The 14,239-nt window shown below is 33.4% G+C and overlaps 1 protein-coding gene across 1 annotated transcript; it reads right to left on the bottom strand.

Annotated features, from left to right (window-relative positions):
• Positions 1-1,303: 1,303 nt before the first annotated feature.
• LOC149214341 (cinnamoyl-CoA reductase 1-like) lies at positions 1,304-3,508 on the bottom strand. The gene is made up of 5 exons (XM_089389368.1): positions 3,416-3,508; positions 2,210-2,368; positions 1,937-2,099; positions 1,638-1,829; positions 1,304-1,503 (listed from the first exon to the last, which is right to left on the bottom strand). The coding sequence occupies exons 1-5, from the start codon at positions 3,506-3,508 to the stop codon at positions 1,304-1,306; spliced, it is 807 nt and encodes a 268-aa protein (XP_089245494.1).
• Positions 3,509-14,239: the final 10,731 nt, after the last annotated feature.

Genomic DNA, 14,239 nt, shown 5'->3' on the forward strand with positions numbered 1-14,239 from the left:
TCGTAATTAGTTATCCTATTTGGATTTTGTTGAAAATTGAAAATTTAGGTGTACAAAACCGCAAATATTTTGTTCCATTATTTTCAAGGGGATTGCAAAGATGCTTGTTTATTGAGTTCTTTTATTTTGTTCTGTTGATTTCTTTTCATAATTAGTTGTCATGTTTGGATTTTGTTGAAAATTTAGGTATAGAAAATCACAAATATTTATATATTTGAGAGAGTGCCCTTGTTTTCAATGAGCTTGCAAAGATTCTTGTTTATCTTTTTAAATATGCAGCTACAAAGTTGTAACATATTTATTTATTTAATAGGTTTTGATTAGGTTTTGATTTGTTTAATTTTGATATGCTCTTCTTCCACATGCTCTCCTCTTAACGCTTCCTTTATAACATTTGGTGCAATTTCTAGTTTACATTATTCCCACACATAAATCCTATCTATTTAATATCTACCTAATTATTAGCTAATTATTTTTTTTAAATAACCCATTAAATAAAAATACAAAACAATGCCAAAAAAATTATTAACATTATTTTAATTAATAATGTATTTTTTTTTCAATTTTATTTGAAATCAAATTTTATATAAAAATATAAATCTAATTTAAAATACATTTAATTATCATCTTAAATATGAATACGCCAAAATATTTAAATTATATATTACAAAAGTACATCTACATCGAGTTTCCAAATTAAAAAATCCAGACAAATGCTATTAAAAATATACATAATTCGACACTTAAATGTGAGTATACCAAACTATTTAAATTAATAAAATAATTAAATTATGCATTTAAAAAATACATTCGTTACTTTAATTTAAGTTATAAATATAAATAGATTGTAAATTTTCAACCTGATCCAGGTCAATTGATGAAACTTATAGTTTCTGGTTTTTAACTTCACATCAATGTTGAATTTCATAATTTTAATCATCCCAAGACAAATAAATTTGAAAAGGTGAAACTAGAGATGTAAATCTTTCGTAACATAGGCAAATGGCAAGGTACGAGCATAGATGCTTAATGAAACATACAAAAGCTTGATCGAAATCTTCCAGAAATGACAGGGTATTACATAGATATTTAATCAAACATGCAAATACTATCTGAATTCCTTTATTGATATCTCCATTAACCATGAGCTTAATGCAGATTGCGTTGAAACATTAATAACTGCTGTGACACGGAAGTAATAATTAGATTCCTAGTGAGCATCTGAGTGCATTATATATTTCCAAAGCAAGCAGCGATATAGAAGTATTAAGGATTAGAGGATTAACTTGTATCATTCTGTTTATCAGTTCCTAGAAAACAGCGAGGGGCTGCCATCCATGTCATCCCACCCTGAAAGATGGCATTGAAGTAACCCATCTTTGTGTAAGCTTTCGACGGTGTCAGCTAATGTCTTGATCATAGGTGTAAACGAGAAATTTAAATCCTTTAGCTTCTGATTGGAAAACCGGTATGGCTGCTTCCTTGGATTTATCTGGTCAACACCTACATGCATGATGGTGCAGAGCATTACACTACTTTGTTTGTGTGATTCATTATTCACATGTTTCCAGATATGAATATTTAATTTGAACATAAATATATTAAAATATATTATGTAAGATTGCTGTGGTGCGTACTCGGTAGGGAGGGGAGAACGTGGGCACAGTTTGGCCAAGATGCCGACGAGGTCTCCTCGGTGGATGTTGCATTCTCCACACACATATCTGTGGCCGATGGCCGAGGGCGTTTAGTACACCAAAATATCAGCCTCTCAACGTCCCTCACATCCACATATACCAGAGTTAAGTTCGCATACGCCTTCGCTGACCCTGGCATTGATCTCATCATCATAGGTCCGTCAATTCTACTATTAAATCAGTAATCGTCTCAACTATATATATATATATTATTAACTATGATAGAAAGCATTACCCACCTGTCAAGTATTTCATAATATGAGCAGTGTCAGCGTCCATGGTGGACTGCAAATTCGGACGTAAAACCACCCCAGGATTCGCCACTACCAGCTCTAAGTTCAATTTCATGGCAAGCTCCGATGCCGATATCTCTGCCAAGGTTTTTACATAGCAATACCAGTTCTGCAATTAATGAACAAAACCAAGTAATAGAGGTAGCCCATATCCATAAAATCCAACTTGATGTTTCTATATATATTCATGATAGTGTTTGAATCCATAGCTATAAATACACGGGTCTGTATGCAGTAGTCCAAGTTGCTCCAGCAATCCTCATTGACTATGGCGAATGGGTTTCTGTGAAGGTCCAGGTAAACAGCACCGAACCCCATTTCTGCGCAAGCTTCCATCACATTCCTCGTTCCTTTAACCGCTGGCTCTGTTGCCTCTTCCTGCATATAATTACATCCATCGCGTATGCACGTAAGCCAGTCACTAGACTAGATCATTAGTTAACAATATCTAACGGTCAGAGCGGTAATTACAACAGGTATTAATACGGTTGCTTGCGGTCATTTTAAGCTACAACTAAATTAATGGGTTCCAAACTGAATATATGGACTTTAGAAGGTTTTAGAATAATTATATAGCAGTGAATTAATTACGGGGTTATTGATAAAAATGGAAGAGAACCAAACGTGGAGCAGAGGACTGCTATTTTCAGTATGGTAAATCACTTAGATATGGTTACATTGGAAACATTAGTGATAAATGACTAGAGTGAAACTCCACTTAAATTGGACTAAGTGAAACTGAACTAGGTGGTTGGAATTAGATTCTCCAACACTCCTCCTTAATTTCAACCACATAAAATTTAATTAAGATACCTTCTCACCTAGGCTTACAATTTAGAAGCTTCGACTACATTTATTTTTCTTCTTCTCTTCTTCGAGATATTATAACCTCTAAATTGTTTCAACTTTTTTCTCTTTGTTGTATCCTTCAAACCTCAGCAGGTTCTCCATTCTTGCAAGTTGTCTAAACATATCTTGGACTTTTTCAAAAAATGATTTGTATGTGGGTTATTGCCACATATTATGTTCTGTGGTGTGTTTTTCATCATCAATCTGCTGCAAAAAACCATAATACAATTTCATCTCTTTAAGACTCCAATACCTGAAAATTTCATTAATTTCTTCATCATACATGGTGTCTTCAACATTCATTTATGTAGCTTCTATCCAAACCTCATCTAGGCATGGTGTTGAAAGTCAGGCTTCAAGGAAATTTAATTCTTCTTCATAGTCATTCTATTTACCTGCACACTAGAAATCAATGTTAGAATTAAAAATATTTACAGAATCAAATTGGTTCTATTTCTTCTGCCTTGCAATGAGAGCTTTTGGTTTTGTTTCTTCTGTTCTGCAATGAGAGCTTTCTCTTGTTGCACTTCCTTCTCTACTTCTGTCTCTGTCCATGTTTGCTTTCTCTTGTTGCACTTCCTTCTCTGCTTCTGTCTCTGTCCATGTTTCCTCTTTGTGGGCTTCCTTCTTTGTCTCTGCCTCTATCTTTGTCTTTGTGTTTGTCTCCATCTCTTCCCCTTGGTTTTCAGAGTCAAGTGGGATTATCTCACCAAATAACATCATGTCAATATGATGTTTTTGTTGCATCACGTGAAATCATTCATCATTAGTCAATAAATCTTCATCAAATTTTACATCAACAATATTAATTGTTGGATTCAATGGCAACTTCATTGTCCTCAACAAGCTTTGTTGCTGGATTAACCGAATTTTGATGAGCAAGCTCTGTTGCTAGATTCATCATATTTTCATCAGCAAGCTCTGTTGCTAGATTCATTAGATTTTCATCAACAAGTTCTGTTGCTCGAATCACTAAATTTTCATCCACTTGCAACTGTGCATAGTGGGATTCAACAAACTTTTCATCTCGTTGTAGATCTGTTGTAGATCAACCTTCATCTTCAACTTCAGTTCTCCCCTTACACCAAAACTCCTCTCATGGGTATCATAGATCTCTTTCGCTCTCTTGGCATCTGAAATCACGGGAAGAATGTTGTCATTGACATATTTTTTTATTTCCTCTTCACTTCCAAATTTAGAAAGATCTGAAACATCTCCTACTGTAGTTTTGACTTTCTCAGCCTCTTGGCTTTTCCCATTTGTTGAGTGCTCGCTCACTATGACTCAACAAGCAAAATAGATTGTACAAAATATCTCTACTTCTTAGCTTCCACAAACAAAAGAGTCTACAAATTTTCACAAAAGATGACACCTGCACAAAAAATTTTACAAAAAAAATCATAATACTATTATAACAATGCACCTTTTTCTTTTTAATCTCTTTTTCAAAACTTAAAAAAAAATTCTATCCCCATTTCAAATAAACTTCAAAAAAATCCATTATTAAAAAATTACGGGTCCCTTTAACAATACCACCACATTTCAAATATTATATAAGCCCCTTTCCTCAAACAAAAGAAATGGTCCCTTTTGAAACAAATGTGAATGCTCTTTTTGTTTATAAAAAAGAACTTTATTTTGTAAAAAAGAAAAAGCCTTACGTATATCCCAAATGCCTATATCCCAAATTTCCTCACGAATAAAAAACCTTTGTTTAAAAATTACCTGACGTATATCCCAAGGAGCTTCATGACTAAAGAGGCATGACTTTTTAAAAAAAATGGAGTGGAGTCGTCCTTTGTACTTTTTTAAGTTAATCACTCTAACGCACTGCTACTCGTTGGGAGGGTGCGTGCACTGGAGTCAAGCGTTAATTACGCTAACGCTTCTTTTGAATTTTTGGGCTGCATTAATAACGCAGGTCGATTAATTTCTCTAATGTGTTACTGTGAATGTAGTTCAACTTAAAAAAACCCTCTCTAATTTGTTACTGTGAATGTAGTTCAAAATACGGCTTTTTTTTCAGAACTGTTTTTTTCTCTATTTCCTCTTCGCAGTAGGTTTTTCCAAATTTTTGTTAAGAATTTTAGCTCACCTTTTCTCTTCTCTTTCTTTTTTTTTTTTTTTTTTTAGCTGTTTTCACTTCGTTCACATCGTTGCTCTAAGGAAGCCGTAAGCAAACTAATTTATTTTCTCTTCTGTTGTTTTCAAGGAGTTTCATGTAAGCTAAGCTCCGATATCATGACAAAAATTGAAGAGAACAAAATGTGGAGTAGAGAACCGTTTTTTTCATTATTACAATTCACTTAAATAAGATTACATTGGAAACATCAGTAATAAATATCTGTAGATTGGTCCACGAAATCTGAACCAAAAACTGAATCTTGATATACCTGAAAATGAGATTTTTTTCATTACCACAAGATGTATTGGCTACTGTGGATTACCTTATATGGGTGAAATTTTGAATCGGTACACTCATGATATAGATCACCTCAGAAATAGACCTATTCGTTCTGTAGCAGATTTATTACAGAATCAATTAGGATTAGCTCTAGGCCATTTAGAAGATGCAGTTCAAAGAACTACACACAGAGCAACGTTATGTAGCAGATTTATTATAGATTTAAACAACAACATTCACTTTGTGGGATGGATTTAATTGGACTACTTATGAGAATGAAATAGATTTCACTTTTTTGTTATTGACTTATTAATATGTGTGGTTGTATATGTTTATAGCTAGATAATGTATTTATTTAAATTTGAAAAGCTAAAAAAATATTATAAAAATCTTTTAAAAATTTATAAATTTTTTTATATAATTATAATTAAATGAATTAATAGTTACTCTGTTGTCTTTTCATTTTTATTTCTTTAGACAAAAATAATTCTAAGATGTAATTTAGTAAATTGCCCATCACAAAGTGATTTAGCCAGTGCCAATTACATAGAGCAAATTACTTTTTATGATTCTATAGTAAAATGATGAAAACAGACATTAGAATCTCAAAACCATGATGTTTCACATTGGAAATTCTACACTGCTCCTGGCAAGCAGGGGTGGAATTTCACGGGAAAAATGCCCGTCACGAACCATTTTTTCCTTATCTAACGTTTAAAAAATTGACGTGGCACTCTTTTGTGATGTGGGTTGAAGTTTATAAAACGTTATTTTGACAGTTTGTTTTTTTCCGAAAATGTTGTTAAGACCTTACCTTGAGCCGTTGAACGATTAGATATAAGGTTTATCTTAAATTTTGGAGAAGCATAGGCTTTATTCAATTTTACTATATGATATTTTTTAGAGTTTACTTATAATTAAAACATTCCAATTTTGAGTTTTATTCAATATGGTTAATAATCAACCTATGACATACATATTTTTTTAAAGTTTATTTTATAGTTAAAAATTTCAAAGTTGGTTTATAATTTAACGAATTCAATCTTGTTATCAAATCAATTTTAGATACATGTTTTATCTTAAATTTTACTCATAGTTAAAAATTGCTTTATAAGTAACCTAAACCCATTTTAATTCTAGATTCTTTTATAAGTATTGAGATGATTTAAATCTCTTAAAATGCAAGTGAAAAATTTGAAGAAAGATTTTTAGTTTAAAGAGATTTGATTCCTCTGGGTTCTTGGTAAATCTTGAGTTAAAATGGATCTATCTATCACACCATTAATTCAAAGTCACTAACATCAGACCAAAACTAAATGCAGATTGCTAAAATAGAAGTTAGGAGCAAATTAGCAATAAGATGGGGATATTAATAAATGAAGGTCATTTATTTTAAATTTTCTTCCTAATTTTCCCCATATGACCCACCAAAACCAAGTTGAGCCAGGTAAAGGCTCATTGGTGGACAACAAACTGAGAGATGGGGCTTAACTCAGAAGGAGAATGTAGACCCATGCACACCATGGTTGCCAAAATTGAACATCCTTGAGTTACCGAATGCGAAGGTACAAAATGTTCATGAAGATGTTTTTCAAGGGTGAACTATGAGCCCGTGGAAATTTTAATAAATTTTGTGTTGTGGGACACCATAATTGTCGTGTCGGGGTGGGAGCATGGTGATGTTGGTTCATTTCCTCTAGGAGATCGAGGACATGGTGGTAGTTCTCCAGCTGTCATTGTAGAGTCGAACCTGATGGTCCCAACCATGAAGTCAAATATGCCATCAATATTCTGCAAGACCAACTGAATAGATATTATGTAGGAGTCCTTGACAACTCAAGTAATAGAAGTTGCATGCACAGTGCAAGGGAAATTCGAACCCTTCACATCAAAAAGGTGCTAGGTTGTTTAAACCTTCAATCTTCTAACCCTTATGGGTGCAACCAAATGTGAAATGGGCTTGAAAAACATTGATTATGCTTAGGGTAGAAGCGTAGAGAGAGCAACAATCATTTGAATAGAAGTGAGAGGAACTGTCACCAACCTTCTTATCTAGAGTAGGAAATGGCATGTGTTTTTCAATAAATGTTAGAGAAGAACAGTGGTGGTAGCGGGAGCAAGCGGATGTAATGGACCAGTCCCTTGAGTGACGGGGGGGCACATGATTTGAGTAATTGAGAAGAGGCTACTATATTTCATTTATGTAAATACCCTTTATTCATTATATATATATATATATATATATATATATATATATATATATATATATATTGATTACCTCTGTTCATTATATTTAATGTTTAGATTTTTTCTTGAAAATTCACATTTTCTTATCTTCTTCCATTTTGTATACTGCCAATCCCTTCTCCATTCAAACATAACAAATCATAAAGGAACTTTGCTACAAAGCAAGGCATACAGGGTTTTTGGTTGTTGAGTTGAGAGTAATTCCATTATACATTATTGAATTGTCTTTCCTTTTCTTATTATGCTTCTTTCTTTTGTTGATGATTTTGCTATCACTAGTTATTTATGAATTTCTCTATTCTCGTTCTTGTTATTGTTCTTGTTTTTGCTTGTATGTTTTTGTGGAATCTGGGTTTTCTATTTGGCTTTGAAATTGATGTCTTTTTAAGTTTTCTATTGTTTACATTTGGTATCCAATGGTAGAGTAGGTGATACTTTCATTGATTAAACCCTATAGAGGTGGTTGATGTACATTCCACATTATGTGGAGTGGGTAAAAGATGTGTGCATTGTTGCTTTTGGCTTTTCTTTTAATAAATAATTGTTTTTATGTGTTTATTTCATTTAATTTGTTTAATAGTATTTTATGTTTATGTAGGTGAAGACATATTTTGTAGCCGCTCCTTTGAAGACGTTGGATTGTGTCAAGAAAAAAAAAATATTGAGTCATTAAAGGTACTTTTCCTATTATTCACACTTAGCTTAATCTAGACCCCTCAAGTTCAAGTGGTGAAAGAAGTCATATTGTGTTCTATTAAAAGGTACCATATTTATTATGGAAACTTAATTGAATAAAATAAAATCCAACAACCTTATTTTATCTCATTTTCTCTTTGAAATTTTTTTCCATTGGATCGCTAAATCATTCTTAACCAAATCATAGGTCACCTCCTCTCGCTCTTAACCAAGTTTAAATCTCCTTTCCTAAGGTCTTGAGGTCTTGACTATCCTCTATAGAGGGCACTACTTGACATGAACCTCTCTCTCTTTATTTCCGAGGAAGACGTTACATTCCATGGAGATGATGAGGATCTTCCTTGGTTGGATTGATATTTCCCAGTAGAGATGCCTAGAGTTGGTTTGAAAATAAAACATGATTGGCAACTCTATTGATTTTTGTTTTCGTGGTAAGCAATCATCTAAAAAAGAAAATGTGTATAAAAGGATAAAGATATGGATGAGAATAATACTAATATTGATGTTATACTAACAAACACATACAAAGAACAATGAACATCTTCCCAAACAAAAATGATGAAAACTCTATAGGAAACCAAAAATCTTCTATATCAACTTATTAATGTTTCTCTCAGCGAATCAATTAGTTTTATTGGTTATCTTATATGTCCTATCATATTTCCTTAGTCATTTTCCATATATATAAATGTTATTTTTAGGGGTTATGGAGATTTTATTGCGAGTGCACTATACAATTTCAAATCAAGGTTGGAGATTCAATAAGTCATTTTTGTTTTATAGACATTTTTTTATTATGATAAATATGTAAAAAAAATTAACATTAATATTATAAAAAAATAATTTTTTAATCAAACTTTTATTGATGAATGGCTAATTTATTATCAAAACATAAAATTACTTGACCAAAAATATAAAAAACCAAAACATCACAACAAAATTATGTAACCAATTATGTAACCGATGCTGAGAAATCCAAATTCCAACACCAATAACGACGTAATAGTTCTTTGTCTAAAAAGATAGTTATGTCAAAGAAGCTCGTAGAGAAACTCTCACTTGTACGCGCTACATGATCTCCAATTCGACTCGCAGACGAGTAACGTATAGTGTGAACAAAACAGTCCTTTAAATTATTCGGGATAAGTACAATCATATATTTCAAATTGTTGACTAATTTCAATATAAATTACTAAATGTGAAGTTTCTTTTCACTTTCCATATATATTAATTTATAACTATTAATTTTTTTTTAAATTTTAAAATATGCTTAACAATATTATTAAATTTATATTCTTACTAACTTCCAAGATATATAATGATTAACGCTCCTAGCCATAAATGAAAAAAACCGACCCTTAGAATGACATTGCTAGTGCAATTTTTGAATTGTTAAAACTTAAAGTAAGTGCCAACCTATCAACAATTATTCCCTCCTAGAGTCATAAATCCCCTGTGGGCCCCACAAAATCCAAAAACATGTGTTTTTTAAATTTATATGATTGCAATGCTAAAAGCCCAACAAAATCCAAAAACATTTGTTGTTTAAATTTATATGTGTAATAGTAAATATTCCCTTAGGCGTTGATTTTTATTTTTTAATATGTGTTGTTTAAATTTATATGTGTGTAATAGTAAATATTCCCTTCGCCATTGATTTTTATTTTTTAATATATTAATCGGCACGATTGAGTTTGGCTAGAATATTTTTCATCTTATCTATAGCTGGTATTTCAAAGAATGTGAAACGAAGCGGTTAAATAAGGAGTTGTTTATAATGTGATTTTTTTGGAGATTTCGATGATGGAATCCGACGGAAGAAATTGAGGTTAAATTTTGATTTGTTGCAGTTAAAATGGTTTTTTAACTGTATATTCAGATTCAGCACTCTGAAAAACCCCTGCGACGCTTTGATTGTGCAGAAACTAGGTATCAAATTTGACTGAAAGACTTCCAAAAAATCTCATTATAGACAACTGCCTTATTTAACCTTTTTTCCACGTCGCGCATGGAGCGTTGTATGCAGACACGGTGGCCTCTGGCCTCCCCAAAGTGGCGACGTTACGATAGAAGAAGATACGGCGTAGGTTTATGTTCGGTAACCAAGGGAGCTGCGCCGTGAGTGAAAGAAACTGCTTGTAAAGGAATTAGGGAATCGAAAATCATGGTCGGCTCAGTGCGTATGCTGACTCGAATCTGTCGCAATAAGAAGTCAAGATTCCAATAAGGAGTAAGGATTCATAATTGGGAGGCACAGGAGCGAGGGGCCAGAAAGATTTTTGAATGTGGTGTGGAGAAGCGAACCATGGAGAACCAACATTTTCCACCACCTTCTTTTTTTCATTGGTTGCTTGCTTGGTTGTGCTTCAATTTAGGTTTTCATCGTTTTTATATACTCCATGCTCACGTCGAATGTAATTTTTCTTTTCCACTCTAAGATACGTTTACATAATTCTCAGGCTCACATCAGATGGCGTTTTTACTGAACAAGAGGGGGCTGATCAGTCAGACGATGCAAATTTCGAAGCTGCTCGTGCGGGGTGAAAATCAACAAGCTTGTGGGCCCTTCCTGCATAGCAAACAAGGTATAACTGGAAGCTTATGGTATGAGTCCCTAGGAATATCTTGGTCGCAGTCCCCAAGCCAACAAGATTTTCAATGAGGCCATGGCTACTAACACTAAACTGTCCTGGCTTCCATGGTAAATATCTATGAAGATGGGTTTAAGAGTATGAACACCTTGGTAGACATTGGAAGAGGTACGGGATCTGCATTATCCATAATTGTGAAGGAGTATTCCCATATTAGTGGCATCATTATTACACAATGGTATTTTTAAGACATTTTCTAAGATAAAGGAAATCTTGTTTTAAAAAGTCAATTTTTATTCTAGTTATTTTGTATTAAAATTTAATATCTATGGACTTGTCTTAAATATAAAATTTAAGACAAAAACAGTTTGAGATAAAAGTATTTTAAGACAAAATTTTAAGTTTAAGACAAAACAGTTTGAGGAAAAAGTATTTTAAGGCAAAACTTTATATTTAAAACAACAATAGTTTGAGACAAAATTATTCTAAGAAAAAACTTTAAATTTAAGACAAAACTTGTTTGAGAAATTATTTTAAGACACAACTTTTTATTTAAGAAAAACAATTTCAGACATAAATATTTTAAAACAAAACTTTATATTTAAGACTATAACCACTTAAGACAAAACTCATTTAAGACAATTAACATTTAAGAAAAAAACAGATCAATTTAATATAATATTATCTAACAAGTCCAAAATTGACTCTGACAGTGTGCCCCAAGTCCACCAACTTGGAGGCTACTACTTTCTCACGCCTATACCGAGTCTTCTATTTCACTTACCATTCACGTTATTTTATATAAAGGCAACAATTTGTTTGTATCTTCATTTTGTGGGGGTAGCTGACTCTGAAGAATTCGACAACTTTTCCTCGCAAGATTTCCTAGACTACAACTCCTCTTTTGTCCCTTTGATCTTTATTGATACAATTAGAGACAACTTATCTTCATCGCATTCAACAATACTACACAAAGGGGGAATTTAAGAAGAAAGGAATCCTTTGTCCTAAAATTTAATGTCTTAAAATTTTCAATACGAAGCCCTAGTAAAAAAGGTAAAGGTAAACGATTATGAGTCTATCTTTACATTGTTGATGGGTTCTTCAGGAAGTAGAGTGATGTAGGCTAAAAACAAATAATGGGATTTACAGTGATGGAGGCTGACAACAGAGGTGTGCTTCATGAGAGGAGCGATGAAGGCACTTTCGGTGAACATGGATAGGCAATAACATAGTTGGAGTACTTTTCAAGGTCTCCATCGATTGTGTTTTAATATGCGATTTTTTACTGTTTCATTTATTTTGAATGATACTTCTATCCATTGGTTGTTGTTATCATCACATTGTTGTGTTGGAACTCCTGAATTTCATCGCAAACATGGATTAGATTCACCTGAAAGATTGTTGAAAAATGCAGTAAGAAATTCTCAATTTAATTTTGCTTTGATTAAACTGAGAAAATTTTAGTTTCCACGTCACCAGACAACTTGGACGCAATTAACTTGTATGGCGTGGTTTGTGTCACCCAATTTACACAATCAATTCTAGTTCGAGAAGTTAGAGCTCAGTTAAGCGTGTGTGATTACTAATTTGTAGCAATCAAAGTTAGTTATCTCAAGTTGTTTTAAGTTAAACTAGTTCTAGCTATTGGAGTTTTTAAAGTTAAACTAGTTCTAACTATTGGAGGAACTAGTGGAAGTTCAGTTATGCAGTGGGACTTCAACGAAACTCAATGTTCATCTAGTGAACTAATCAATCAACCCAAAATATCTAGTTCATGTAAAGAATTTGAGTTCCCAAGTTGTGGTGGAGCTTCCGAGGTAGTGTAACATCAATTGTAGACGAGTATTGAGTGTACAAGTGTTGCATGCAGTCAGGTGATCAATCTTAGGAATTGCGCAATCAATTTTGGGAAAAATCCTAAATAACATGGGCCTAATTTCTCAAGGAATTTTGCAAAGAAATAGGGGCTCAAGCAGAGGCATAAATTGACTAAGTTTGGGTCAAAGCTTCTAAGTGAGTAGAGACATAGGTTATTCACTTGCAGGTTGTGCTTAATTGAGAAAAATAATTGTAATACATCTCTATTCATCAGATTAATGCAAGCAGACATTGGGGTTTTCAGCAGATTACCTACCCCATGGAAAATATTATGTGCATGTGTGTTATTTCTTATTGCATGTCTGAAATCTTTGTTCTAAATTGTGAATTAACTTTCACAGAGCAGTAGAGTAGGTTTGTGTCATGATTTTGAAAAAACTTCATAAGGAGTTGCAAATATACACCATAATTTCTACATGGTACTAGAACATGATTCACAATAGAGCAAGAATTTCGAAATCGTTTCTCAGAAGGTTCGAATTTGTAGTTTAGTGTAGCAGGATCTCTTCATAGCTGAGAAGATGACCTTCAATGAGCTGAGGCTAGAGCATGCCTTGGAAGGTAGCTCTAATTTCATCACATGGAAATATTTCATGGAGGAGGTATTCCATGACAATGGATTGCTAGAATACATTAAGAGAGATGTTGCAAAACCAACGAAATCGGATGCCCAGAACCTTGCTCAGTGGAAGAAATATGTAGCCAAGGAAAGGAGAATAATATTGGAGGGTGTACGAGATCACATTGTCCCCAATATCCATGGGAGAGAAAACCCTTATGAAATGTGGTAGGAATTGAGATATTTATTCCAGAATAGTAGTGACCACAGGAAGCTAAAACTCAAGGATAAACTTTGAAATGTCAAGATGTAGAAGAATGACACTATTCCACAGTATTTGAGCAGGTTCACACAAGTTCGTGATGAGCTTGCAGGAGTTGGTGCTACTATTTCAGAGGATGAGTTGGTAAGCCTAGCCCTTATGGGCCTTCCCAAGAGCTGGTGTAGCTATCAAGATTCGGTGAATAGAAGGGAGAAACTATTGAATTGAGAACACTTATGATCTAATTTGGTATAGGAGGAAATAATGCAGAATACCAGAGATGGGACCTCATCCAAGGGCGTGGATGAAGAAAAATTTTCATTGGTTGGAAAGGGAAAAAAGGGAAAAGGGAATAAATCTCAAACCAAACCAAAATCTAGCCAAGGGGGAAAGAAGAAAGATTTGTCAAAAATTAAATGCTTCCATTGTCACAAATATGAACACTATGCCACAAAGTGTCCACATAAAAGGGCAAGCATGAAGACCTTAGGAGGAGCAGTAGGTGAAGCCTTGGCTTCACAGTTCGATCTTAGCTTTACCTTTATTACATGCATTTCTAGTAGAGTGATGGAGAGTGTGTGGTACTCGGGCTCAAGTGCATCATTCCACATGATAGGGTGTAGAGAAATTTTCAATGACGTGGAGGAGAAATATCTCTAGATGTACATCAAGCTAGGTGATGACCGAAGGTATTTCATGATTGATATTGGTACAATCACCTTTCAGAGGGAGTTATGCTCCCCTCTCAAGCTCAAGGATA

This window comes from Pinus tabuliformis, chromosome 1_1, assembly GCF_031772625.1.
Source record: "Pinus tabuliformis cultivar Carrire ecotype Pingquan chromosome 1_1, CPIR1, whole genome shotgun sequence".
NCBI classification, from domain to species: domain Eukaryota; kingdom Viridiplantae; phylum Streptophyta; class Pinopsida; order Pinales; family Pinaceae; genus Pinus; species Pinus tabuliformis.

Coding starts and splice junctions, on each gene's coding strand:
- LOC149214341 (XM_089389368.1), bottom strand. CDS start 3,508: ATGGAGACAAACACAAAGACAAAGATAGAGGCAGAGACAAAGAAGGAA. Junction 2,369..3,415: donor AGACAGAAGCAGAGAAGGAA/GTGCAACAAGAG, acceptor AATTATATGCAG/GAAGAGGCAACAGAGCCAGC. Junction 1,830..1,936: donor TATTATGAAATACTTGACAG/GTGGGTAATGCT, acceptor GATCAATGCCAG/GGTCAGCGAAGGCGTATGCG.